A 26,812-nucleotide genomic window follows, 5' to 3' on the forward strand; every position below is an offset into this window, starting at 1 on the left:
TGACCTGAGCTGACATCAAGAGTCAGATGCTTAACCAGCTGAGCCACCCAGGCGCCCCACCATCTGAACCATTTCTAAATATACAGTTCAGTGGCATTAAATATATTCACATTGTTATGCAGCCATCACCGCAGTCCATCCCTGGAACTCTTTTTATCTTGTACCACAGAAACTCTATCCCTTAAACAGTAGCTCCTCATTCTTCTGCCTCCGGAGCCTGCAACCATAGTTCCACTCCGTCTTTTCAATTTTGAATACTCCCGACTACCTCATATAAGAATCAGACAGTAGTTGTCTTTTTGTGGCTGGCTTGTTTTACTTAGCATAATCAGAATTAGTCTGAATTTCCTTTCCTTTCAAGGCTGAGTAATATTCCATTATACGTATATACTACTTTTTCCTTATCCATTCATCCGTCAATGGGCACGTGGGTTGCTTCCACATTTTAGTTATACTGAATAATGCTGCTACGAACATGGATGTTATAGATAGCTTTTTGAGATCTTGTTTTCAACTCTTTTGGATATATACCCCAAAGTGGGAGCGCTGGCTCCTACGGTAATTCTATTTTTAATTTTTTTGGGAACTGCCATACTGTTTTCCACAGTGGCTGCACCATTTTACATTCCTACCAGCAGAGACAAGAGTTTTAATTCCTCCAACTCCTCACAACTCGTTTTCTGTTTTATTTTGTTTTTTGTATTTTTTTTTTTTTTGTATTCAAAGCTGGTTTCATTTCTCTGTTAAAAGGTTTTTTCCTCCTCTTTGTTTAAATAAGAATGTTCAAAAAATGGCATCATCTCTTTTTATTGCAAAAAAAAAAAAAAACAAACCCAAAAACCAAAAAACAAAACCCAAAAAACAAAAAGCAAAAAAATCCAGGGGAAAAATCCTGAGGGTCCAAAATACTGTTTGTTTTCTAGTTTCATGAACTTTTTACCTTATTAAAAAGAAATACATGGTCAGTGTTTTAAAAACAGAGGAAACCGAAAGAAAAAAAGTTTTTTATCACACTAGTGAAAGGAACTAATGATTTTGGTATATATCTTAGTTTTGTTCCTTTTTTAAATTCCTGCATGTGTGAGTGTATACATACTCGCATAGTCTTTTTGTTTTGATTTAATGAAATCATGTATTTTGCAGTCTGACCTTTTTTTTTTTTTAATTAAATTTTGTTTATGTTTATTTATTTTTGACAGAGAGAGTGTGAGCGGAGGAGGGGCAGAGGGTGAGGGAGACACAGAATCTGAAGTAGGCTCCAGGCTCTGAGCTGCCAGCACAGAGCCCGACAGGGCCTCGATCCCATGAACTGTAAGATCATGACCTGAGCCGAAGTCGGACGCTTAACCGACTGAGCCACCCTGGCACCCCTGATCTTTTTTCTTTCTTACCCCACGGCAGTATGTCATGTGACTTTCTTTTTTTAAGAGAAGCTTGTGCTGAGTCTTGAGGATGTGGCACACTTAAGCTTGGTATATGAAGTAGAGTAAAAGTGACTCGTTATGGTTGCTATGCTTCTGATAGGGTGATACTGTGACGACCTGAATTACGTGTCCTCTAAGTAAGTTAGTATTCAGCAAGGAAAAATGGTACCGACATTTAACTCCAGTGCCTAACACTCATGACATTCAGTTTAAACTGGTGTGAGCACTTTATTATTCTGGGAAGTTTTAATTTTAGTGCATTCCATCTTCAGTGTTGAGTCCCATCACTGCTATGTGGTAAGAGTTTACTTACTACACAGAGGATGCCAGGGGAATAGGATTTTAATATGATGGCACAGTCTGGTTTCTTTGATCCAATCATGGAAAGAGGAAAGGCAACACTGGGGTGTTGAACACCTGTATCGGGCTAGGTGTTGGGTACATTCTCTCATTTAGTCCTCATTACAACCTTTTTTAGTTAGGGAGTGCTCATGAGGAGTGGAGGCACCGAAAGGTTAAAGTTCCTTGCTCGTGGTTTGCACAGCTTGTGAGTGGGGGAGCCAAGAACTAATTATTTCTTTTAAGGAGGGCGTTTTGCCCTTGCTGCTGAGATAAATATATTTGAATCTTTGTGGTAAGAGAACAAGACCTTAAACGCTGTCATGGACCTATAACCCAAGCAAATTATCTTATGCTATTTTATGAGTATTCTTCCTGATTAATGTTTGAACTCTGATTGTTGTGGTAGTTCTTTTTCATTCTTAGCCTTGTTAGGGATGACTTAATTACTGTTGAGGAAAAGTACATTTTAGCCTGAGGTCTTTTGTTTGGTATGTAGGGCTGTTTTTAGAAACCTGGCTAAATACATTCTTTATTTTAAAAAAGGGACACTACTACAGATTACAAGGGTAGGTTGTATATTGTAAGCCAAAGATTTCAAATGCAAAAGTTCTTTGGGCTTAATTAATTTTACTGAGTCGGAGATCATATTCTTGAAAACCATTTTAAAAAAATGACACTTTAAAACATTTAAGCAGTGTTGACATTAAATTTAGGACCCAAATGTTGCAATAAGAAAAGGAAGTATAGTGGAGCCTGACTTTGAGCATCTATTTTCTGTTACATTCTGTCATTGGACATTGTGCTTTACTTTGCGTAAGGGGTAGGATAACACTAGCTATTGTAACAAATTAGAAGTTTGTTTCTTGCCTGCGTAACACTCCAGTATAGAATGGGTGCCCATCCCACACGTTGATTCATGGGGTCAAGTTCCTTCCATATTATGACTCAGCACACTTTTTCTTAAAAGGCCAGATAATAAATATTTTAGGCTTGTGGGTCATACAGTTTCTGTTACAATCACTCAACTCCTCATGGTAGCAGGAAAACAGCTGCAATGTGCAAATAAATGGGCGTGGCTGTGTTCCAATAAAAGTTTAAAGAAACAGGCCTCGGGCTCAGTTTGTTGACCCCTGCCTGGGGTATTAGAGTTCCTTGCATCTAGCTGGCAGAAGGAGAAAGAGAAAGGAAGAGAAGGCATACCTACTTATAAGGCCTGTACCCAGAAGTGACATACATAACTTCTCTTCACGTTCCACTGTGAGCTAGTCATATGGGTCCTCCAAAGTAGCAGGGGTCCTCGGGAATCTCGGACTTGGCCTGGGCAGATTCTTCCCAGCAACAGCTATACACTACAGAAAGGGGTGCCCGAAGTCTGAAGGCACAGTTAGCCTTCTCTGCCTCCCTTTCGTAGTACTCACAAGTATCCTAGTTACATGTATGTTTATCGTCCGTCTTCTCCAGTACACCGTAAGCTTCATGAATGCACAGGCCATATCCATCTTGTTCATCATTATGTCCTCAGCACCTGGCACATATTGGGCACATGATAAGAGTATTTATTGGATGAATCGATCGGTAGGTGGGTGAATGGATAAATGAGTGAAGGAACGCATGAGGTTTTATCAGGAAATGTAGGCAGGGAGTCAGTATTGACCCGGTCATCTCCTAATGAAGTTGCTCTTTTTAAAGAAATCCCTGATACTGTAAAAAAAAAAAAAAAAAAAAAAAAAAAATTTGATTGAAAGGGGTGGTCTTTTAGGAAGATAAAAAATAATTACCAAAAAGTACAGATTAGTGAGAGTTTTTTTTATTTCCCCACTGCAGTGGAAACACCAAGGTGGCCCATCTTTGACAAGATTTGAAACCTGATGTTTACTGCTTGGGAAGCATCTGGCAGCAAGTCTGCTTTTCTCTTACCTGTACTCATACAGCACTGGCCTCCTGAATTCAAAGGGAGAAAAGACCACTGGCGTCTGCCAAGCAGAGCATTAGAGAAATGGGGATGGTGGCAGGTTCTAGATCTCTGCTCTCTGAATGTGTGGTTTTAAAAGCGATGCAGGAGATGGGCCTTGGTTCCTTTATGAAACAGGTCTGTGAACCTGTTCCCAGGGTGGAGTTGAAAGAGCTGCTTTTTTTTTTTTTTTTTAATAATTTACATCCAAGTTAGTTAGCATATAGTGCAATAATGATTTCAGGAGTAAAATCCAGTGATTCATCCCCTACGCATAACACCCAGTGCTCATCCCAACAAGTGTCCTCCTTAATGCTCCTTGCCCATTTAGCCATCCCCCACCCACAACCCCTCCAGCAACCCTCCGTTTGTTCTCTATATTTAAGAGTCTCTTATGTTTTGTCCTCCTCCCTGTTTTTATATTATTTTTGCTTCCCTTCCCTTGTGTTCATCTGTTTTGTATCTTAAATTCCACGTATGAGTGAAGTCATGTGATATTTGTCTTTCTCTGATTAATTTTGCTTAGCATAATACACTCTAGTTCCATCCTCGTTGTTGCAAATGGTGAGATTTCGTTCTTTTTGATCACCGAGTAATATTCCATTGTATATATATACCACATTTGTATCCATTCATCTGTCGATGGACATTTGGGCTCTTTCTATACTTTGGCTATTGTTGATAGTGCTGCTATAAACATGGGGGTGCATGTGTCCCTTCGAAACAGCACACCTGTATCCCGTGGATCAATGCCTAGTAGTGCAATTGCTGGGTCGTAGGGTAGTTCTATTTTTAGTTTTTTGAGGAAACTCCATACTGTTCTCCAGAGTGGCTGTACCTGTTTGCATTCCTATCAGCAGTGCACAAGGGTTCCTGTTTATCCACATCCTCGCCAACATCTGTCGTTGCCTGAGTCGTTAATGTTAGCCATTCTGACGGGAATGAGGTGGTATCTCATTGTGGTTTTGATTTGCATTTCCCTGATGATGAGTGATGTTGAGCATTTTTTCATGTGTGAAAGAGCCCCTTTTTGAAAAATAGCTTGATTTAGGGAATTAGCTGTTTTGAGCGATTTTCTGTGGACCCAGTACTATCCTGTTGGTATTTATAGAGGATGTAATGGTGCAGTTCTTGAAGGCAAGTATGGAAACTCTAAAAACAATTCCAGGACACGTGCTATAAAACCCGCCTGTGATAAAGATCTCTGGTATAGAGGCACAGCCCATTGACCGTGGTCCCACGTACCCCATCCAGGAGCCCCGTGAACTGCAGAGGCAGGGGTCCTGGTGCTCCAGGACTGTTTTAGGAGACTGCGTGTTTTTAAACTTCTGAGACATGTAAGTTCTCATTGATGGGCCCAGGAAATCCTTGCAGCCTGGGCTGACAGTCCTAAATTGGCTCCATAAACAATCCAGAAAGCACTGCAGTTTTTCTTCTATGAGACTTCCCATGAAGATGAGAGGGAAAAGTAAAGCTCTTCTGCACTTTATGCAGGTGATTTTATTATTCCATCCACTGTACACATTTGTATTCAACAGTGACCCTGCTACAGTGGTGAATATGTAGGATGGAGAGTCACAGAGACCAGTTTGCAGCCAAGTAGTAGCTGTTCCCAAAGCCTGATAGGCAGTTGGTTAGGCCTCATGCCCCTCTGCCATCTCTCACTCAACCCTGCCAGTCAGCAGCTCTCTGGTCCGGGACGGAAGCAGTCAAAACCTCTTTGAGGCCAAACAGTTGTCACAAAGTCCACAGAATGCTCTGAGAACCTCCTCCAAAGCCTGCTTGTTCTTAATGTTGGGGCATGCATACATTATGAATTCATACATTCACGCTGCTGATGAGAAGCAGCAAATAGGAGAAAGGTTGCCACGTAGGCAGCCAGGTGACAAGTCGAATGCGTGACAGCCAGGAGGGAAGGCCAGAAGGTTAGGAGACCCTAATGTGACTGAAGGCTTGGCAGTTGGGCTAGGTTAGCTCCAGGCAGAGCCTCGCGTGTGCTGCAGGGTCCAAGGGCATCATTTCGAGCAACGCTCTCTGCGTGGTAACTTTCTGGGGGTTTTATTTGGGGGCACTAGCTAGGTAGCCTGAGCTAGGGACCCTGGGAAAGACTGGGTCTGGGCATGGGGAGAATGAGGCATTTAGAGTCAGCAGTGCCTTTGGGATGTTCGTTTTTGCTGAGCATTCTTAAGCAAGTTGAATGCTTCTTCTCTAACAATGCACTTGTCACTTGACCAGGAGTATGCTTCAGTGCCAGTCGTGCACAATGACCTTCCCCATGTCTATAATGATAAGCTTCCTGAAGATTTCAGAAGGTTTTGGATTTATGTTCAAGTGTATGACTCATGCAGTTTTGAATTCTATTTGTGGGTAAATTCTTTATTTCAGACTTATAAACCGCTTGTAGAACACAACAGTAGAATGTTAGTTTCTGGAGTGAAGATCTGTGTTGTTGTTGTTGTTGTTGTTGTTGTTGTTGTTGTTGTTGTTTTGAGAGAGAGAGAGAGAGAGAGAGAGAGAGAGAGAATCTTAAGCAGGCTCCACACTCAGCACAGAGTCTAACACGGGACTGGATTCCACAACCCTGGGATCATGAACTGAGCTGAAACCAAGAGTCAGAAGCTTAACTGACTGAACGACCCAGGTACCCCTGATCTGTCTCTTTTTAAAAAAGATGGCCCAGAAGGTTGACTAAAATTACATTTCTACCATTGCAAGACTAATAGAGATGAATTTTGGAGAACCTTTTTTCCTTAGGTTCCTTAAATATCAAATTTAGATATTTAGTAAGAGGGAGAGTTTTTTAAATATTGAATTCCCAAAATACAGACTTTGGTTTTGATATGTAAAAGAATAATTTTGTAGAGAGAACATTATCAATTTTGAGAAGAAATTCAAACTTGTAAATTTAATCTCAATTTCATGGAATTTTTTTCTTTTAAGAAATTAGAGTGTGCAAATCGTCAGAAGAAAACAGACCCATTACAGCCAAAAGAGACTTGGGTTGCTTTTCGTTGGTCTCTTATAACCCCCAGTACAATGAGTACAAGAAATAAAAAAGCATTTATTTCTACGTTATATCGAACTGCAAATATTCTGCTCCCATAATGGGTCACTTGAGGTTTTATAAACATGTCTGTTTCCCAATGTCCCATGTTGTTCGAGAAGCATTAGGTGAGATATTTCAAAGCAGGCAGCCCTCACTTGGCAAGCAGGTACCCATGTTTTAAAGTTGGTTGGAGAGTTAACGGCACAGGAAATGTGTCCTGAATTTAAATGTGTAGTTAAAAAGGTCAGGTGACTCCAGCATGATTTTTTTCTTGAACTTTTATTTTTCAACTTTTCACTATAGAAAATGTCAAGTATACACAGAAGTAGAGAGCATAGTGTAATGAAAGCCCATGTACCCAACACCCAGTCTCAGCTTCCACAATTATCAACATTTTGCCAGTTTCCCACTCAACCCATTAGCTTACAGCATAGCTAAACAATAATTCTGGTTCACTCCTATAGAACTAAGTTTATAACATCATTTCCTTGAGAAAACATATCCTGAGTTCCGGCTAGGTGTTACAGGACCATCCTTTTTGGTTTTGTTGCAAGTTTCATCTATGGAGTGAGGAGAGAGGTTGTGGGCATAGGTGAGTCTCAGTGATGTTTTTTGGAAGAGTAAGGTAAGAGTAATCATGAAAGAAATCAATGCTAGATATCTTTCAACTCTAATATTTATTTTAATGTATAAAGAAAAGTACTAAGTCCATCAAAGATTGTTCTTATTGTTCGGTATTTAACCTTTAAGAAGAGGTTTGCTATACCCCCCAAAGGAGGTTGCCAACAAGATGGCGTCAGAGTATGAACATGTTGGTGTGTTGGTGCCCGAGGCCGCTGTCGTGAACTCTGTGTTTCATTCTTCTGCTTCTTTTCAGTGGTCTCCAAGATGGGTTGCTAAAGACTCTATCCAAGAAAAAAGTATTAGTTTCTATTTATATGTATTTTTACTCTTTCTAAGAAAGTTTATAGGCTTTGCTAATATTTACCATACAGATGACCATATAACCACCTTTGTCAAAATCCTTGGAAATTATCGACAAGACTATTTGAAATATGGATTTACATCCATTATCATTAATGATGAGCCTCATCCTAAGTATATATATTGTGCCTGGAGGTGTCAGCTGAAGATAGTACAAAGCTTTCAGAAAGGAAAAACTAAAAATTTCCAAAAGGTTAATTATTTCATCTTTTTCTCTCAATTCCTATTTTTTACTTTTTATAAAAGCTATATACTTCTCAATTCCTATATATAGCTTTATAAAAGCTATATATCTCTCAATTCTATTTTTTACTATATTATAAAAGTAATATATTAGAACATGATTTATAAACAAATGGATATATTATGGGTACGTACTCAAAATTTTCTAGCTGTTAGGATGTATGATCTAAAAAGTTTGGAGGCTACTGATTTATTGGCTTGCTAATCTATTGTCTTATAATTTCAAAACTTGTTGATATGATTTAATGTTTATCATGTGTTAACATAACTGAGACCTTGATTATTTCAGTGGTTCATCTGAGATCATGTTATTTTTTGGTCAAATGTGAATGTTTTCTCTTACGTTTCCTGCTATTTGCCAGTACGTTCTGAAAAGTGTTCTATGGGGTGCCTGGTTGGCTCAGTCTGTTAAGTGTCCGACTCAGCTCAGGTCATGATCTCACGGTCTGTGGGTTCGAGCCCCACATCGGGCTCTGTGCTGACAGCTCAGAGCCTGGAGCCTGCTTTGGATTCTGTGTCTCCCTCTCTCTCTCTGCCCCACCCCTGCTCACTCTCTGTCTCTCTCTCTCTCAAAAATAAATAAAAAACATTTAAAAATTTTTAAAAGGGGCCAAAACCTGAAAAGAGAAAATCTTGCTTATGTTTTACTTTTGGAGACAGAAGAAAAGTGATCACCTGTTTATTTGCCTCAGAGATGATTTTCAGCAGCAGGGGCCTCAGCCCTGGCTCTGTCCTGTTTCGGATTTGCTCCTTCCCTGATAGGCTAGATGAAGGAATGATGCAGGAGAGCTGAGTGACAGGCAGCCTCAAGTGCCAGCACAGCCACATGACAGCAGAATGTCAGTCTGTGCAACACTGAAGATAGAGAAGCCCCGTCGCTTCCTCAGGCCAGAGGGCTGATGCTTTACTCTGGTCAGCACAGCATCAAGCTGACCAAGAGAGCATTGGTCTTGACCTCCTGGTTGGCACTGTAACTGAAAGTGAACATAATAGTAGTCCTTCCAGACTTTATTATTTTGCAAAAGGTTAATTGCAGCTTTTAATCTTTCCAAGTATGAAATGAGTCCCTTTATAGATTGTGGTTTGTACTTTCAGCCAGATACGGCTTCTAAATCCAGTAGAGAATGGAAGAGAAACCCCTGACCTTTTACAGATGGGATCACAGGACCAGTCGGTGGGCCAGACAGCTGCAGCCCAGCTGACTGTGGTCATTGTCCCCTAGTGTATGCACTGTCTCCATTTTAACAGTTCCAGCCTCAGAAAGAGACAAGGCTTGTCTGAGCTGCTTTCATGTAGGTTGAGAACATCTCTGAGTTTTTTTATTTAAAAAAAAAAAAAAATTTTTTTAACCTTTATTTATTTTTGAGACAGAGAGAGACAGAGCATGAAGAGGGGAGGGTCAGAGAGAGGGAGACACAGAATCTGAAACAGGCTCCAGGCTCTGAGCTGTCAGCACAGAGCCCGACACGGGGCTCGAACTCACGGACCGTGAGATCACAACCTGAGCTGAAGTCGGACGCTCAACCGACTGAGCCTCCCAGGCGCCCCAAATCTCTGAGTTTTTTTAGTTGAGCTGTTGAGATGGAATGAGTTGCTGACTGCATATCTCTTTATACCCACTCCCATGTCCCATAACAAAATAAAATTGGAGAAATATCTTACTTGGTAAGAAATTCAGGGTTGAGAATGTTAGAGAGCTGAGCAGCAGACCGTTGGGCGTGTTCGAGGAACAGGGTGCAGGCCTTGAAGTCTCTGCACTGCTCTCAAGTTTGATATTTGACTTAGATCTGGAAATGCTGTTTGCAGCTTAATCCAGGGAGTTGGTCAAGCTGCGGGAAAAAGTGGGCTGAGTGATGTTATCAAAGGCAATTGGGTTTGTATTGGGAGATCGCTTTTTGCAGGGACAGCCTGCCTGGTTTGGGGTCAGTAGGATGCATCAGGGGACAGAAGCAGGAGGATCATGCCTGGCCACCTCTTGGTCCAGGCGTCCGAATAGCCAGTCAGCGTCCTGACTAGTGTGGGTCGAGAAACAGCCCCTTTGAGTCTGTCAGGGTCTCCTTTCAAAGGTTGTAATGTTCTGGAAAGAGCTCTGCATGAGAGTCAGGAAACCTTGGTTTCAGTCACAGCACCTACCTTTCTCTGCTGTAGGGAAATGGCTAATTTAGTTTCTGTCCTGAAAAGCCTTTTTTGCTCTTCAATTCTTTTTTACTCTTTAATCTTAACTCTTAAGATTCTTCCCAAGGGTACCTATTCTCTCTCTTTTTTTAAGTTTATTTTTTTATTTTGAGAGAGAGAGAGAGACAGAGAGAGAGGGAGAGAGAATCCCAAGTAGGCTCCACTCTGTCAGCGCAGAGCCCGACGCGGGGCTCGAACTCACTGTGAGATTATGACCTGAGCCGAAAGCAACTGAGCCACCCAGGCAGTCTAGGTGTGCTCAAGTATGATCAGCTTATTCTCTCGTTCTGTGCTATTTTGTGCAATTGTAACTTGGTTTTCTCCTTGGGAGCAGTGACCAAGCCTTCTACTTCAAAGTAACCCCCGCCACTCTCTGCACTTGGTAGGATCTCAGCTCCTTCCTTTGCTTCTCTCCACTTAGGCAGCTAGAACAATACTTACCAGGCTGTGAAGAGCACACCAGCCTGTCCTATTCACTTGTGCTTTACATACAGATTTCATTTAATCCTCTTGGGCACCCTCTGAATTGGGCTGTGTTCATGTATTCAGTCAACAAACACTCGTTACAACTCTGATTGTCTTGTGGTGTTTGTACTCAAGTAGACCAGGCAGTTCACAGATACAGGGATAGGAGGGAGACAATAGAGAACTGAGCCTAGGTGATCATAGAGGCTCCCTGGCAGAAGTGTCACCTTTGCCGTGACCTGGGGGATGACCAGCCAGACAGAAGGTGGGCCATGCCATGGAGGGGAGGTGGGAGCCTGGGCCTCACAGTCAGGTAGACTTGGCTTAAGTTCTGGATTTGCCACTCTCCGGGCCACTTGGTTTTTTTTTTGCTTGTTTGTTTTGTTTTGGTTTCTTTAAACCACTCTTTAGACAAATCACATAACCTCTCTCCTCATTTTCCTCACTTGGAAAACCTTGGGTAATTGGCAGAAGTAGCTAATGCACCTGAAGTGCCTGGATCATAATATGAGCTCAAATGTCAGCTATTATTACAAATATTAATACTAATATCTTAAAATCTTATGTGTAAGATTTATTCTTTTTACTTACATATGCGAACTGTACTTCAGCAAAGTGCTATGAGCATGGAGAAGTTGATCACAGCTGGAGCAGAGGGTGAGGTGGGGACGGGGGAGGCACGAAGCTGGGAAGTAAGCCATGTTAGACGCTCTCGCTGGTGAGAAAACAGGGTAAGCATCGTCCAGCCTGGCAGTCAGCAAGTGGTGAGGCCAGGATTGGAACACAGGTGTGTCAGACTCATGTTCTGCTCGTGTTTGTGGGCGGGCTTCAGGGCATGTGTTTGGACCAGCAGTCTGTCCTGTAATCAAGTATGATCAAGGGTCAGGCCTCGCTTAAGCTAACCACCGATGGTCCACCACAGACCATCCAACTCGAACCACGCAGTTGAAATCCTGACTCGTGGGTTGTATTTGTTTGTTGGCAGGTGTGGGCTTTAGCCTCTTGTAACTCCGTAACACGAAGAAAAGAACACGGTAGTGCGGGAAGAAGGCAATGTGAAGATAAAAGGGAAGGAGGAGCCATGGGAGCCTTTGCGTTTGGAGCGCAGCCACTGGTGGTTCTGAAAGAGCAGATAGGGAGAAGGAGGGCCAAGCAAGCCCCGAGCCAGGGGAAGGGAGCTTGGAGCCCCTTGGACCTCTCCCAAGGAAAGGCATCTCCTAGATTGTCTTCCCAGGCCTCGCCCTGCCTCTCACTGCTGTGTCTTCCAGTGGGGCAGGTGTACGGTTTTCTTTTTGTACTGTGTATGACTTAAAACCCTCTTTTCTCTTCCACATGCCTTTAAATCAGGTTGTTCTAGTATTTCTACAGTTTGGCAAGTGGCGGAGGGTGGCCTGTTACCTGTCAGAGCAGTCAGCAGAGGACAGCCACATGTCGTCTCAGAGCCACGGCCACGTTGGGGGGATGCGGGCTGCCCCCAGCAAGAACTCCGGAGGGCTGGCTCTCTGGCTTGGGAAGGAGCTCAGGCTGCTGGATTGAGAGCATGGCTTTGTGGCTAGAAGCCAATCCCTGAAGCCCTGTGGAAATGATTGCTCTCGTTAACCAGATGCAGGTACCCGCAGAGGGTATCCCACACATGCTGTGTATCCTCAGGTAGCCTCTCTTCTAGGTAGATGTGTGCTCAGAAGGAAATAATTCAAGAAGAGCAATCCCTGGTGGGGACCGTATGGCTAAATGGCTCATAGATGACACTGATAGCAGGTTGCTCTTTTAATCTCATTATCATTCCCTGACCCTAAGAAAGTCTTAAGCGCCAGCCCTTCCGTCCCTCCCTCCATGGATTCTTCTTGGTTTTAGTAGCTCTGCAAGTAACTGCAACGTGGCCTTTCAGCATGGCTCTGAAGTAGCCCAGAAAAATCGGATCTGCTTCAAGTCCTTTATTGATCTATTCGCCTTTAGAACTTTAGGCCTAGTAAGCCTATTTATGTAAGAAAGTGTCCTTTATTAATCTATTTGCCCTTAGAACTTTAGGCCTAGTAAGCCTATTTATGTAAGAAAGTGTCCTTTATTAATCTATTTGCCCTTAGAACTTTAGGCCTAGTAAGCCTATTTATGTAAGAAAGTGTCCTTTATTAATCTATTTGCCCTTAGAACTTTAGGCCTAGTAAGCCTATTTATGTAAGAAAGTGTCCTTTATTAATCTATTTGCCTTTAGAACTTTAGGCCTAGTAAGCCTATTTATGTAAGAAAGTGTTTTCTGCAACAAATTGAAATAAAAAGAAAATGGTGGCTTGCATGCAGGAGATCTTTAGTGAAAATGTTGTTTGAAACCTTTTAGATAAACGTTGTTTAAAAAGACAAATATATTTCTAGAAAATGCATATTTTTTATAGTATATATGAACATTCACCAGATAGACCATATTCTGGGTCATAAAAACTTAACAAATTTAGGGATGCCTGGGTGGCTCAGTCAGTTGGGCGTCTGACTCTTGATTTTGGCTCAGGTCATGATCTCACAGTTTGTGGGTTTGAGCCCTGCATCGGGCTCTGGTGCTGGGCTCGGAGCCTGTTTAGGATTCTCTCCCCCTCCCTTTACCCCTCCCCCATTCATGCTCGCTCTCTCTCTCTCTCTCTCTCTCTCTCTCTCAAAATAAATAAATTAACATCAAAAAAAACAACAACATATTTAAAAGAACTGAAATTAGGCAAAGCATGTTCTCTGACCATCATGGAATTAAAAACTAAAAACCAATAACAGAAAGATATCTGGAAAATTCCCAAATATTTGGAAGTTAAACAGCATACTTCTAATTAGCCTGTTGGTCCAAATATAGTCATAAGGGAAAATAAAAAATATTTTAATCAAATGAAATTGAAAATACCTATCAAAAATTGCAGCTGGCACAGTGCTTAGAGGGAAATTAACAGCATTAAATGCTTGTTTTAGAAGTATAAATTACCAATATTAGGATTGAAAGAGAGGATATCACTAGACTCTACAGACTTAAAAGCATAATAGGGAAATATTACAAACAACATTATACCCGGAAGTTGGGCAACTTCTATGAAATTCCTCATAAGACACAAACTATCAAACTACCAAAGCTCACTCAAGAAGAAATAGATAGCGTGAATAGTCCAGTAGCAGTTAAATTGAATTCATAGTTTAAAACCTTTCAATGAAGAAAACCCTAACCCTAACCCTAACTCCAGGTTCAGATGGCTTCCTTGGCAAATTGACTAAACCTTTAAGGAAGAAATATTTTACGCAAACCCTTCCAGAAAATAGGAGAAGGAGTACTTCCCAACTCCTTTTATGAGGCTAGCTAATATTGAAAGATATTGCAAGAAAACTATAGACCACTTTCCCTTATGAACTTAGAGGGATAATTGAACAAAATATTAGTAAGCCAAATTCTGCAGTGTATAAAAAGGATAATAATAGTGGTATGCTGGTAAGCTGGCTCTCTGGGACAAGGGGAAACGCTCTTCATACTGTTCACTGATTTCCAGGGTATAAAAACTCCCACCATGGCTAATTGTAAGCTAACAATATGAGGTCACTGACCGTGGAGTCAGGGAGAGATGTGTAGAATTAGGTCTCGTGAGCTGGTATAATCCAACTTCACATCATGACCAATACATAATTTTCCTGAGAATGTGAGATTGGTTCAACATTCAGAAATCGATGAACGTACTTCACCATTATAACAGACTAAGGAAAAACACACAAAACACTATGAATCAAAAAATGTACTTAGTTCTACACTTAACAAAATAAAACTACCCAAACTGATACTCTTAACAGTACAGTCTACTTCAGGCCCCATTGTGCTCTATGTCGCCTGTCCCCTTTTTCATTTCATTGCTCTAATCATTGCAACACCTAGATTACACCCTCTTCCTGTGGCCACTGCTTGCTTATTCAACATTTTTAATAGATGCAGTGACACATTAGGAGGAGGAAGAGATACTCCTAACGCATACAAAAAAACAAAAACAAAAAACAAAAAAAAAAAAACACCCTAGTGAGATCTATAAAACTATATAATTGGCTCATAAATTTTGCATATATACCCCACGACGAAGGTTGTTTGTCTGTTTTTAACTTACATTCAGCATATTTTTTGTGACGACCTTTTTATGGTTACCCCAGCAGGGTGGTAACATGGTGAAATGAAGACCCAGTTCTCTGTTGATTTGGGAGCAGCCTTGGGTCAAAACTCCTGTCCTTTTTAGGGGCGCCTGGGTGGCTCAGTCAGTTAAGCGTCCGACTTCAGCTCAGGTCACGATCTTGCGGTCCGTGAGTTCGAGCCCCGCGTCGGGCTCTGGGCTGGTGGCTCAGAGCCTGGAGCTTGCTTCCGATTCTGTGTCTCCCTCTCTCTCTGCCCCTACCCCGTTCATGCTGTGTCTCTCTCTGTCTCAAAAATAAATAAACGTTAAAAAAAAAAAAATTAAAAAAAAAAAAACAAAAAGAACTCCTGTCCTTTTTAAAGTCTTTGTATCAGCTCTTGACAAATTACTTGGCACATAGAGAGACAGTGCATGTTTTGATGAATGGATAATTGAATAACAGAGAATTCTGAGGATTCTGCATTTGCAGAGGCTCTCAGGTCAAGACTTCAGTGTGAGACTCAAGTACTCACCACGGAAATGGCCATTCTTTGAAAAGGATGGCAATCCCAACTGCAGTGTGATATTTAGTACCTCTCTGCTTGTTCCAGAAACATTTATAAAGTGATGGGAGTGGAAGATAATCAATTAAAATTCCCTAGAGAATTTCTTTTCTTTTTTTTTTTAATGTTTATGTTTGAGAGAGACAGAGCATGAGCAGTGGAGGCGCAGAGAGAGAGAGAGAGAGAGGGAGACACAGAATCTGAAGCAGGCTCCAGGCTCTGAGCTGTGAGCACAGAGCCCAATGCAGGGCTTGAACTCATGGACCAGGAGATCATGACCTGAGCTGAAGTTGGGCACTTAACGACTGAGCCACCTAGGTGCCCTGAGAACTTCTTTTAAGGAGATCTGGGACACTGTATCATCTGAAAAAGTACTGTGGGGCAGGTAGAGTATTAGATGATAAATATTGATCACAGCTATGAGGAGAAGGAGCTTTAGCATAATTTTATGGTGTGTTAGGCTTTTGTGTGTTGTCCATACACTTTAATGTGTGTGCTGTTTTTGAAGATCAGTGTATAAGTACATTTATGTTACTGAGGGGAGACCTGGGGCACAATTTTACTCGTTGAAGTTATTATATGTGTTTGGATTTTGAAATACTGTTGATCATATCTATAATACTCAGTGCCTAATTCCTGATCATCTGCCTTACTGTGTGATTTCAGCGAGCCAGAAATGGAGCGGTAGGTGTTCTCTCAGTCCTGGAATGGTAGCATGAGTTAATATGATCTGTGACATTCTAAAGATGGTTTGCAGGTGACCTGAGAAGAGAATGAGTTTGGCTAATTTAAGAAGGCCAGACTGGATGGGATTATTCACCCCCAGGGGAGGTCAGGTGGAGAGACTTGTTCTGTTTACATGAATAACACTTTTGAGTTTCCTGATTTGCTTGTTAGCTTTAAAAAAGAAAGAAAAGAAAAGAGAAAAGAGAAAAGAGAAAAGAACCTTCTATTTAGAGAAATGGACATTATCATTCTCCCCCAAATCCAGATTTTTAGTTATCAGAAACATACTAAATTATGCCTCCACCCTAATTATCCTTCAAAAGCTGAGCACTTGTCTTAGCAACCTCTGGTCACCAATGAATTGACACTGGCGTCATAGTTAGGTTTGGTTTCAGTGTCCCGAATACCTCAGTGGTCTTCGTTTTCATAGCCAATCAGATTTGTACTCTAATTTTACTAATGGAAGTTTTTCTTCATCAGGGATGGATGAATGAGATTTACAACTATGATCCAGAAACTTACCACGCGACTTTGACCCATTCAGTCTTTGTTCGACTTGAGGGTGGGACCTTAAGACTTTCAAAACCCAATAAAAATATATCCAGGAGGGCAAGCTACAATGAAACAAAGCCAGAGGTTACCTACATCAGCCAGAAAATCTACGACCTTTCAGACAGCAAGGTGAGCCCAGCTAGTATGGGAAACGCAAATGAAAGAAAAGCATTTGGAATCTTGGTTGCTTTACTGCCTTTTTTCCCCTCAAAAAGGGTGTGTGTGTGTGTGTGTGTGTGTGTGTGTGTGTGTGTGTTTAAAGTATTAGTATAATTTAGGATGGTGCCTTTCATGCAGATCAGCCAAGCATCTTTTTAAATGCAGATTCTATTTCAGCAACTCTGAATGGGTCCTGAGAATCTGCATTTATGTGAGCTCCCAGGTGATACTCTTGCTGCTGGTCAGCAGACCACACTTTGAGGAACAAAGGCATAGCACACTCATCTGTTTTAAGGGTTATTTTTTTCCGTCAAACAAAAAGCTATGTGTAGTGGTTTAGGGTAATAACGACTGTAAATGTGGAAATTATGGGCATGTAAAATAACTACATTTTGATAAGGGTTATATGCTTCTGTTTTTGAGAAAGGTAAATCATTTGTTATTCCAAAAAGCTATAGGTTCTCTGTTGTTATAACTCATGTGAGAGATCTTGAAGTTTACCCCAATGCAGAAGTATTTAAAATAGTTTTTGTATAAATTCACTCTTGAGGCTAATAAACTTGAGCTACCATCTAGATCTAGGTGGATAAATTCATTTGTTTTTTTCCGGTGTAAGGTTGGCCCAGGATCATTAAATTCAGTCAATAGTCAAACTTAGTTGATGATGATCTACTCAATACTTTATGTGCCACTGTTACCTAAAAATTACAGATACCTGTTAGCGCTTCCCGAATTCTTAAACATCTGCTTCTGAATGAGTTTGAGGAATAGCAGGTCACTTCTAAACATTTATCCCAGTTTCTTTTTTTAAAGATTTTGTTTTTAAGCAATCCGTGCACCCACCGTGGGTGGGGCTCGAACCCACACCCCCTAGATCAAGAGTCACACGCTCTCAACAACTGAGCCAGCCAGGCGCCCCAAATTTATCCCAGTTTTTATAGTCGTGTTGTAGACAGGGTAGTAATTATGTCGCACTCATTTTAGTCCAAAAAGCTATGAAGTTTGCATCATGTTCTGCATAATGTGAGTTAATATTGGCACAGTGTGGCCAATTCTTAATTTTGTGTGTAAATCATCATTTCCCTTTCACTCTAGATTTATCTTGTACCTAAAAGTTTGGCTCGAAAACGAATTTGGAATAAAAAGTATCCCATTTGTATTGAGCTTGGTCGACAAGACGACTTTATGTCTAAGGCCCAGACTGATAAAGAGACTTCTGAAGAAAAGCCACCAGCTGAGAGAGAGCTGGGAGGCGAGGACCCTAAGAAGCCACCCCATCCTCAGGAGGGAACGAGATCAGGCCAACGAGATCAGATACTGTATCTCTTTGGGAGAACTGGCCGAGAGAAAGAGGAGTGGTTTAGGCGATTTATTCTGGCATCTAAACTGAAGTCGGAAATCAAGAAGCCGCCTGGAGTCTCTGGAAGTAAACCAGGTAATGACATGTGTGCTAAATGCTTACGTATGTTCTCTCTGAAGGAGAACAGATTCTGAGAGAGATTCCCAGGTAGGTAGGAAGGAAGCCCACCCTGAACTGATGGTTGTCTAAGGAGTGTTCTCACGAATCATTTACCTTTTAGGCTGATTTCTGCAACCCTTTGCACCGAATCATTTAACCAGGGATGGAATGACTTGCAGATGTATGGGGTTTTGCCTTTCCTGGTTCCTTAGGATTATATTTATTTTTACATACTGTGACTCCTCTGAGAAAAACACAGGAGAACCTTAGATGTGACAAGGAGGCAGGTGAGTCAGGGCAGTATTTCAGGCTAGTGCTCTTAGGCTCCCAAACCTGAACGTGGTCCGCCACGCCTGAGATCACCATAGAAATGCAGAGTCCTCTGGCCTCCCGACTCACATTTGTACCGAGGACCTGTCCCTCTGCCCCATGGACCCCACTTGGACCTTCGCTGAACCTCTCGGCGTTCTCTAGACCTACAGGACCCTGTCCTTTCTTTTTGCATATGCTGTTCCCTTTAACTGGAATGCTCTTCCCCCACCTGCACCAGGAAAATGCCAACTACTTCTTTAAGAGGCAGCCTGGAGGACACTACCTGTGAAAGTCAGCCCTGGGGCTCTCTTGTGCAGAGGTAGTCACGCCCATCTTTCTGCCCTGAAAGTCCTTCAGTTGGGCTTCAGTTACGATGGTTATTATAGAGAGCTGTGATTTCTTTGCCTGGGTGCCCAAATTCAAGGTCAGGGATTATGTCTCATTCTTCTTTTCATGTGGAATTGACCCAGAGAAAGTGCTTGATGAAAACCTCTGTTGAATGAAAGATGGTAGTCTAGAATTGCCCTGAGCCGAGGGTGAGCACTTAGCTTTCTGCCCACTTTCCATTTGTCCCCGGGGGGTATGTCAGTTCTGTATTTGACCCTAAGTGATTACCAGGGGGGCAGAAAAAGAGAAAGGGACTTACCAGATGGACTTCATGGCTTTCAGGTCTTCTGCATTATCTTGGAGAAGAATAAAAACTGTTCTAAAACATTATCTATTATTAGAGTGGAAGGTATTTTTCAGGCTAGGAAATAAAACCGTATATTTTTTTAAACAATCATTTGTTAGCATTATTGGCTGGTTTTCAGCTCAACCCAGTTGTGATAGTTGTTCGATGTTCTATGTTCCGTTTCCTCTGCAGTCACTTTTCTTTCTGTGAATTAACAGCCATCACTTCTTTGCTGCAGGGGTTTTGCCCTCACATAGCAGACACAACAGCCCCTCGGGGCACCTGACCCACAGCCGCAGCAGCAGCAAAGGCAGTGTGGAGGAGGTCATGTCCCAGCCGAAGCAGAAGGAGCTGGTGGGCAGTGTGCGGCAGAAGATGCTTCTGGACTACAGCGTGTACATGGCCAGGTGTGTCCCCCAAGAAAACCGAAGCCCCCAAAGGAGCCCCGTGCAGAGCGCGGAGAGCAGCCCCACGGCTGGGAAGAAGGTAAAGCTGGCTGCCTGGGCTGTGGCTTTTCTGCTTTTCTGCTTTTCTATTCAAACTCATTTCTACCTATGTAAGCACTCTGAGCACTTCTTGTGTACTAAGCCCAGCTGTAGGTACTGGGGACATGGGAGTGAACAAGACGGAAAAGGGCCTTGCCCCTTCAGGTGGCTGGTAGTCTAGTTGGTCGGGAAGACGGCAAGTAACAAACATCTGGTGGTGGCAAGAATGAAGGGAAAGCCAAGTACGGGAAGATGGAAAATGACCAGGTAGCTTTTTTAGAGCAGTGGTCAAGGAGGGAGGGCCTCCTTGAGGAGGTGACATTGGGGCAGACACCTGACCAAAGTGAGGAACTGAATCATGAGATCTGTGTGGGAGTGGCATTCCAGGGGAGAGGCCAGCAAGTGCTGAGGCCGAGGCCGGGGGGCCGGCAGGTGGTTGGCGTATTCACGGAACTGCGATGAGGCCAGTGTGGTGACAGGCGGGGCCTCGTGGGATCAGTTCTGAGGAGGGCGGGACGCACTGGGAGGTTTTTGAGCAGGGACTAATGTTGATCTATTTAAGGTTAGAAGCGGGTGGTAGGAGGAAGAGAGCGGGTGAGGGGCTGAGAGCGGGCTGTGGAGAGTGGGGCTGCGGAGGGGAAAACTGCTGGAGTTGGGAGACGTGGATGGAGGGCAGCTGGCTGGATGTGCTAATGAATTAGGGCTGGGGCGTGAGAGAGCCGGATGAGCCAAAGATCACTCCTAACCTTTGACCCGAGCAACTGGGCAATCAGTGGGGGGACGTCCTCAGGCTCGTGAGCAATAGAGGTCTCATTCCTCAGTTACCTTTGTATTCTTAAATTCTCAGACTCCTTAGCTATTTCCAGTGCTTTTGAAGATTTCCCACGCGCATTACTCCCACAGTGTAACAAGCTGGACGTTGACTCAAGATCATCTGCGATAAGATAAGGAATATAAGCTGCCATGTGCCAGATTCTTTAGGCACTTCCATAGAACTACCGTGATCCCTTAAACAGTCTTGCAGATTAGATGCTCTTCTCTCCCATTTTGTAGATGGAGAAACAGGCTCACCCAGTTGAGTAGCTTAATTTCACAGTTGCTAAGTGACGGCATGTACAAAACCTGGCCTGGGGGCTCCCGGGCCCTCAGCTGCCACGACTGTCATTTTGCTGGACCTGAGGCCTCCCGCCGCTACTCCGCTCAGGCCCTAAGCACCGCCTCCCGCCTGTGGAGCACAAAGCCTGTTTTTCTCATGTTCAGTAGCTTGCTACAGTGTTTGACCTCTTACAGTGACTGTATTTCTGTTCTTAACAGGAAGCACTTGGTGCCGCCTTCTTTGCGCTGTTAGCCAGTCATGGGTTTTCATTCATTGCACTGATCGCCTTCAGTGTGGAAGAGGCCCCTGAACCCTTACTCAGCTGACTCTGTCAGCCAAAAACAGACCATATGCCTCTGCCGGCCTCTCACCCACTGCCTCTGCCCTCTGACCTAAGTTACCGGCTAAAGTGGGAAGTTGACCTTCCTCTAGGCCGGGGTTGGGTAATACAAAACGATTCTAGGGATGTCCTGTTTACCACCAGCAAATCCCCCTACCCCAAATCCCTTTTCTCCCTGGGTTATCAGCTGTCTGGCCTCTCATCAGACTCAGGGAAATCAGGAAGATAATTGTATTCATACTAATGTAAGAAAATTATGTAATAAAATTCTTGCCTTTTGAAAGAGTTCCTTAAATTTAAAACAAAAACAAAAACACGGGCCTGGGTGGCCCAGTCGGTTAAGCATCTGACTCTTGATTTCATCGCAGGTCATGGTCTCATGGTCGCGAGCTAGATCAAGCCCCGAGTCGGGCTCTACACTGACACAAGCCTGCTTGGGATTCTCTCTCTCCACCCTTCCCCATCCACCTCCCACCCCCCGCCCGCATTCACACATGTGAGCGCGCGCTCTCTCTCTCTCTTTCTCAAAAACAAAACAAAGCAAACATGTTTTAGAACATTGTTTCCTCAGTGTTTCTTACATGTGCTTGTTGTATCATGTCCCCACTGGGGTCTGTGGAAGCCCCAGGAGGGGCTGGGGGGCCCTGATGGCGCATAGCCCAGCCCCTCGACCCAGCATCACTGCCACTGGGGGATTCTCTACTGCAAACCTCCTTTCTGAGTGCTTGGCATTTACCTCTTTAAGTGTCAAAACATGTTTTTCGTCTTCTAAGTATGATGAAAATCTTTAAAAGCCACATTGCATTTCCTGGCCCCCTTAGGCAGAGCAGGCAGGGACGATGTAATCTTGATAATTGAAGAACTTGACAACAAACAAATCCAAGCTTGTCGTCATGCAGGCCTGCTGAGGTCAGAGGCCTCTCACCCCGTCGGAGCCATCCTGGTGCGGATTCTGCAGCCGTTCATCTCCATTGCCATTTGGCCGCTGTTTGTACGCATCCTTCTAGCTGCTTTTCCTTGAGTGCTTCCCCATCTCCCACCCCCACCCTTAATGCAGTGACTCCAGTCTGCGTGGGCTGGGAAACCAGAGAGGCAGAACTGTGTGAACGGGATGACTGTCCTTTTGAAGAAGGCCTATGAGGCCTGGTGCCGGCCTCCAGCATCCACTTGGCCTGCCCAAAGCGTGTGGCGGCCTAACGTGCATAACAGTTACTCATTTTTCTTACCGACTTGTACTTTGACTAGGCTTGTCAGTGAAGGCTCCTCTCTGCTCTGTACAGTGTCAGCTGAGGAGGTCAGACTGGGGGCCAGAGGAGCTGAGGCATCCAGGGAGCGGAGGCCCCACTCCCACGTGGGGCTGGCACACAGATGCTGGTAGTTGGCTGGGAGCTCACTTCTCCGTGTGGCCTGGTGACTGGGTTCTGAGGGCAAGTCTTTCTAGAGAAAGAGCCACTTTTTATGACCTAGTCGTGGAAGTAAAATAACATCACTTCCATCATGTTCTTTTAGAGCAGTCAGTGTACCTTCCCAGGTTCAAGGATGGGGGTATAGATTCTACTTCTTGCTGAAGAAATAGCAAGTTCTTGGAAGGGCGTGTGGGTTGGGAAATACCATTGTGCCATTTGGGGGAAGGAAGATCTGCTATAGCTTCCTGTACTACTTGTATTTCTTTTCATGCTTTCCTTGAATTAAGTCAGGGGAAGTAGTTCTTAACCAGTTTTGCTTCTTATTAATTTTGCAGTTTGAGCAACCAAGGACCTTTTCCCTCCATTTTTAATTTTTTTTTTTTTAATTTTGTGTGCGTGTGAAACATTAACATGGTTCTAGAGATCAAAGCTGTGCAAAGACCTACACTCAGAAAAGGGCCATCTCCCCCACCCGATTTCTTCCGTTCCTCCATCCCTGATGTAAGCCAATCTCCTTAGTGTCTAGTTTATCCTTTCTGGCTTTATTGCCCCTTCTGTCTTAGTCAAATGGCAGCATATTATGGATACTATTTTGTACCTTACTTTTTTCACTTACCAGTACATTCTGGGAATCACTCCACATCAGTTCATAGATGTCTCTCCCTCCTCTTGTTTTTAAACAGCTGCAAAGTACTTACTCCATTGTAAAAATGTTTCACAGTATATAGACATTCTCTCTTTTATAGGGACGTAGAGGTTGTTTCCAGTATTTTGCAATTACAAACGGTGTTGCAGCGAATAGTTTGTGTATGTGTATTTTTGTGTTGTTGGGGGTGTATCTCTAAAATAAAATCTTAGAAGTGAGGTTGCCACATCAGAAGGTAAATGGACATGTATTTTTGTGAGGTATTACCAGATCCCCTCCGTAAGCATCGTACCAGTGTTTGTTCCCACCAGCCATGAATGCCTTTTCCGCCACAGTCTCGCCAAATATGGACCCTTTGGATGTGGCGATTACTGTTCATTCTTCCTGCCAAAGACTGGGCCACGTTATTTCTTAGGGTCCACTGCCTCTGACATAATGAGTCCGAGAGAAACTGAAAGGGCGCAGAGACAAAAAGGAACCCTTGACATTTTTTCAAGTTACGCTGTCACGTCACCAGTGTCAGCCACCGGCCAGAGCTTACCCAGTGTAGCAGGTCCCCTCCTCTTTCATAGAGGGAGCTTGGGACACAGCTCCAGGCCTTCGCTTCAACCTCTCCCCTTCCCCACTGTCCCCCTGCTGCTGCCCCTTGTAGGCCATGGTCAGAGCATCTCTTACCCTGAAGGCTCCAAGTCTAATGGCAGCATCCACCCACTGGGCCTCCTTGCTCAACGTTCACCCAGTGCCAAACTAGGTCAGGAGGTGAATGGGGCCACTGATGCTCAGGAACCAAACTTGTGTTACAAACACCCAGGATGTAATTAGTAAATATAGACTAGGTTTGTATTAAACAGCACTAAAACAACACAGTAATATTGTACTTATTCTTACAAAAATTAAAAACATATTCAGGGGATTCTGCATATTGAAACCACTTTGGAGCTCAAAACTTGAATTATAAAACCACTCTTTTCAAGGAAAGGCCTGGTGCTCCACCTGTTTAGTGGTTAGTGACCAGTTACCGAGCCCTGACCGGCCCTCGCGACTGCTTTGTCCCACAGCCACAGGCTGTGCAAGCCTCCGAAGTCTCCAAACCCCTGTGGTATTGGCGCCGTTTTCTCGCTGTTCGGGCACCTCAACATCTAGGACAGTTGAGAGACCATGAGGCTGGCTGAGGAGGCCAGAGCTTTATTGTCTTGTCAAGGTAGTCTGCTTGGTTTGAGGAGGAAATTTAAATAGTAATTCAGAAAACAAGAAAATAAGGAAACTCTGTTTTTAATAATGTCTCCAGGTGGCATAGCATTACCCCTAGTGTGGTTAGCCCGGGAAAGGGGACCACAGGGCTGCCTGCAGATTTGCTCTTGGAGGCTGCTAGTTCTGTGTGCCCCAAAGTGGCCTGCCTGGGAGAGAGGACCATCGGTGGGGCAGTGGTTTGCCTGTCCTCCAGGAGCAAGGCTCTGATACTCAGATTGTGTCACACATTTCCATGCTCATTATCCAGGGAAGATCCTAAATGTTGAGAGATACTGTAGGCCTCCCAGGTTTGGAGTGTCCTGTCTTCATTACTACTAGTTGTACTGATTGTCTTGTTACCTATGAACTGGATTGTAAGATATTACTCCCTATTTGCTGTTATCAGATGAGAACCCTAAAAAGCAAACAGGAATCCAACAGAAACCAGGAAGTCTTAAATGGGAGAGTGGTTTTCCAAAACTTCCCCTTTCTCTGCTCAAAGACAGCTCTTCAAACATTTAAAAGTAGAATTGAAAAGTGCTCCTTACACAGTGAGTAAAAAAAAAAACCATGAAACCATATAGTTAATTTAAAAATAAATTTTAGGGGCACCTGGGTGGTTCAGTCAGTTAAGCATCTGACTTCAGCTCAGGTCATGGTCTCACAGTTCATGGGTTCAAGTCCTGCGTCGGGCTCTGTGCTGACAGCTCAGAGCCTAGAGTCTGCTTCAGATTTTGTGTCTGCCTCTCTCTCTGCCCCTCCCCTTGCTCATGCTCAGTCTCTCACTCTCTCTCAAAAATAAACATTAAACATTTTTTAAATACATAAATAAATGTTAGAAAGGATACAGAAAACAGTGCCAAGATAGTTCAGGGAAAGGGGGAGAAGGAAAGAATAGTCTTTTCAACAAATGGTGCTGAAACAACTGGTATCCACATGACAAAAGAATGAAGTTGGACCCCTACCTCACACCATGCACAAAAATTAACTCAGAAGAGCTCAAAACTATAAAACTCTTAGAAGAAAACATAAGCATAAATCTCTATGGCTTGGGTTAGGGTAAAGCTTTTTTAGATAGGACACTAAAAGTACATGCAACCAAAGAAAAAACTGTAAAAAGATGAGGTAGGGCCGCCTGGGTGGCTCAGTCAGTTGAGCATCCAACTCTTGATTTTGGCTCAGGTCATGATCCCAGGGTCATGGGATTGAGCCCCATCAAGCACTGAACGTGGATTCTGCTTAAGATTCTCTCTCTCCCCCTTTGCCCATCTCCCCAGCTCATGCTCTCTCTCTCTCTCTCAAAAAAAAAAAAAAAAAAAAAAGATAAATTATATTTCATCAAAATTAAAAACTTGTGCCGCAAACAATACCATCAAGAAAGTGAAAAGACAACGCACAGAATGGGAGCAAGTATCTGCAAATCATATATCTGATATCCTAGTACCTAAAATAGTTAAAGGACTCTTACCACCGAATAATAAAAAGGTGAATGACCCATGGGGCACCTGGGTGGTTCAGTCAGGCTGACTTTTGCTCAGGTCATGATCTCGTGGTTTGTGAGTTCAAGCCCCACAGTGGGCTCTGCACTGACAGTGCAGAGCCTGCTTGGGATTCTCTCTCTCCCCCTCTCTCACTGCTACCCCCCCCCCCACAAATAATAAATAAACAAACACTTTTTTAAAAAAGTGAATCACCCAACTAAAAAATGGGCAAAGGATTTGAATAGCTATTTCTCCAAAGAAGATAAACAGATGGCCAGTGAGCCTAGAAAAGATACTCGGTCATTAGTCATCAGGGAAATGCGAATCAAAACCACAATGAGATACCACCTCACAACCACTAGGATGGCTAGAATGAAAAAAAGATAATAGCAAATACTAGTGAGGAAGTAGGGAAGGTAGAAGCGTTGTATGTTGGTGGTGGGAGAGTGAAACGATGCAGCTGCTGTGGAAAACACTTCGGCAGCTCCTCAAAGTGAACCTCTAGCTGTGCGACCCAGCAGTCCCGCCCCCAGGCATACGGCCCAGAGAAACGGAAACCTATGGCCATACAAACACTTGTACACAAACGTTCATGGCTCCATTCTTCACAGTAGTCAAGAGTGGAAACTTCTACCACTTGATGAATGGATAGAATGTGGTAAACGCATACAATAGAATGTTATTCTGCAATAGAAAAGAATAACGTACGGACATGTGCTATAGCACGGGTAAAGCTTGGAAACATGATGCCTCAGAAGAGAAGGTCAGTCACAAAAGAGCACATATTGTATGATTCCGCTCATGTGAAATGTCCAGAATAGGCGAATTCACGGCGATAAATTGATGGTTGGTTGCCTGGGGACGGTGGGGACGGTGGTGGGGGTGGAGTTGGGGGAGAATGGCTAGGGGCTGCCCAGGAACACGAGGTTTCTTTTGGGGGTC

The 26,812-nt window shown here is 43.3% G+C and overlaps 1 protein-coding gene across 7 annotated transcripts in view; it reads left to right on the forward strand.

The window, feature by feature from the left end:
- Nucleotides 1-26,812, forward strand: part of TEX2 (testis expressed 2) — a 105,880-nt gene that overhangs the window by 47,032 nt on the left and 32,036 nt on the right. For all 7 annotated transcript variants that reach the window (XM_053893316.1, XM_053893317.1, XM_053893318.1 and 4 more), the window contains 3 exons: nt 16,512-16,712; nt 17,838-18,177; nt 19,425-19,672. In XM_053893316.1, coding sequence (XP_053749291.1) covers nt 16,512-16,712; nt 17,838-18,177; nt 19,425-19,672 — 789 coding nt within the window. The remainder of the gene's footprint in view (nt 1-16,511; nt 16,713-17,837; nt 18,178-19,424; nt 19,673-26,812) is intronic.

The sequence above is a fragment of the Panthera pardus genome, unplaced genomic scaffold (genome assembly GCF_024362965.1).
Source record: "Panthera pardus isolate Hobbes unplaced genomic scaffold, ASM2436296v1 HiC_scaffold_3, whole genome shotgun sequence".
In the NCBI taxonomy this organism is placed as follows: domain Eukaryota; kingdom Metazoa; phylum Chordata; class Mammalia; order Carnivora; family Felidae; genus Panthera; species Panthera pardus.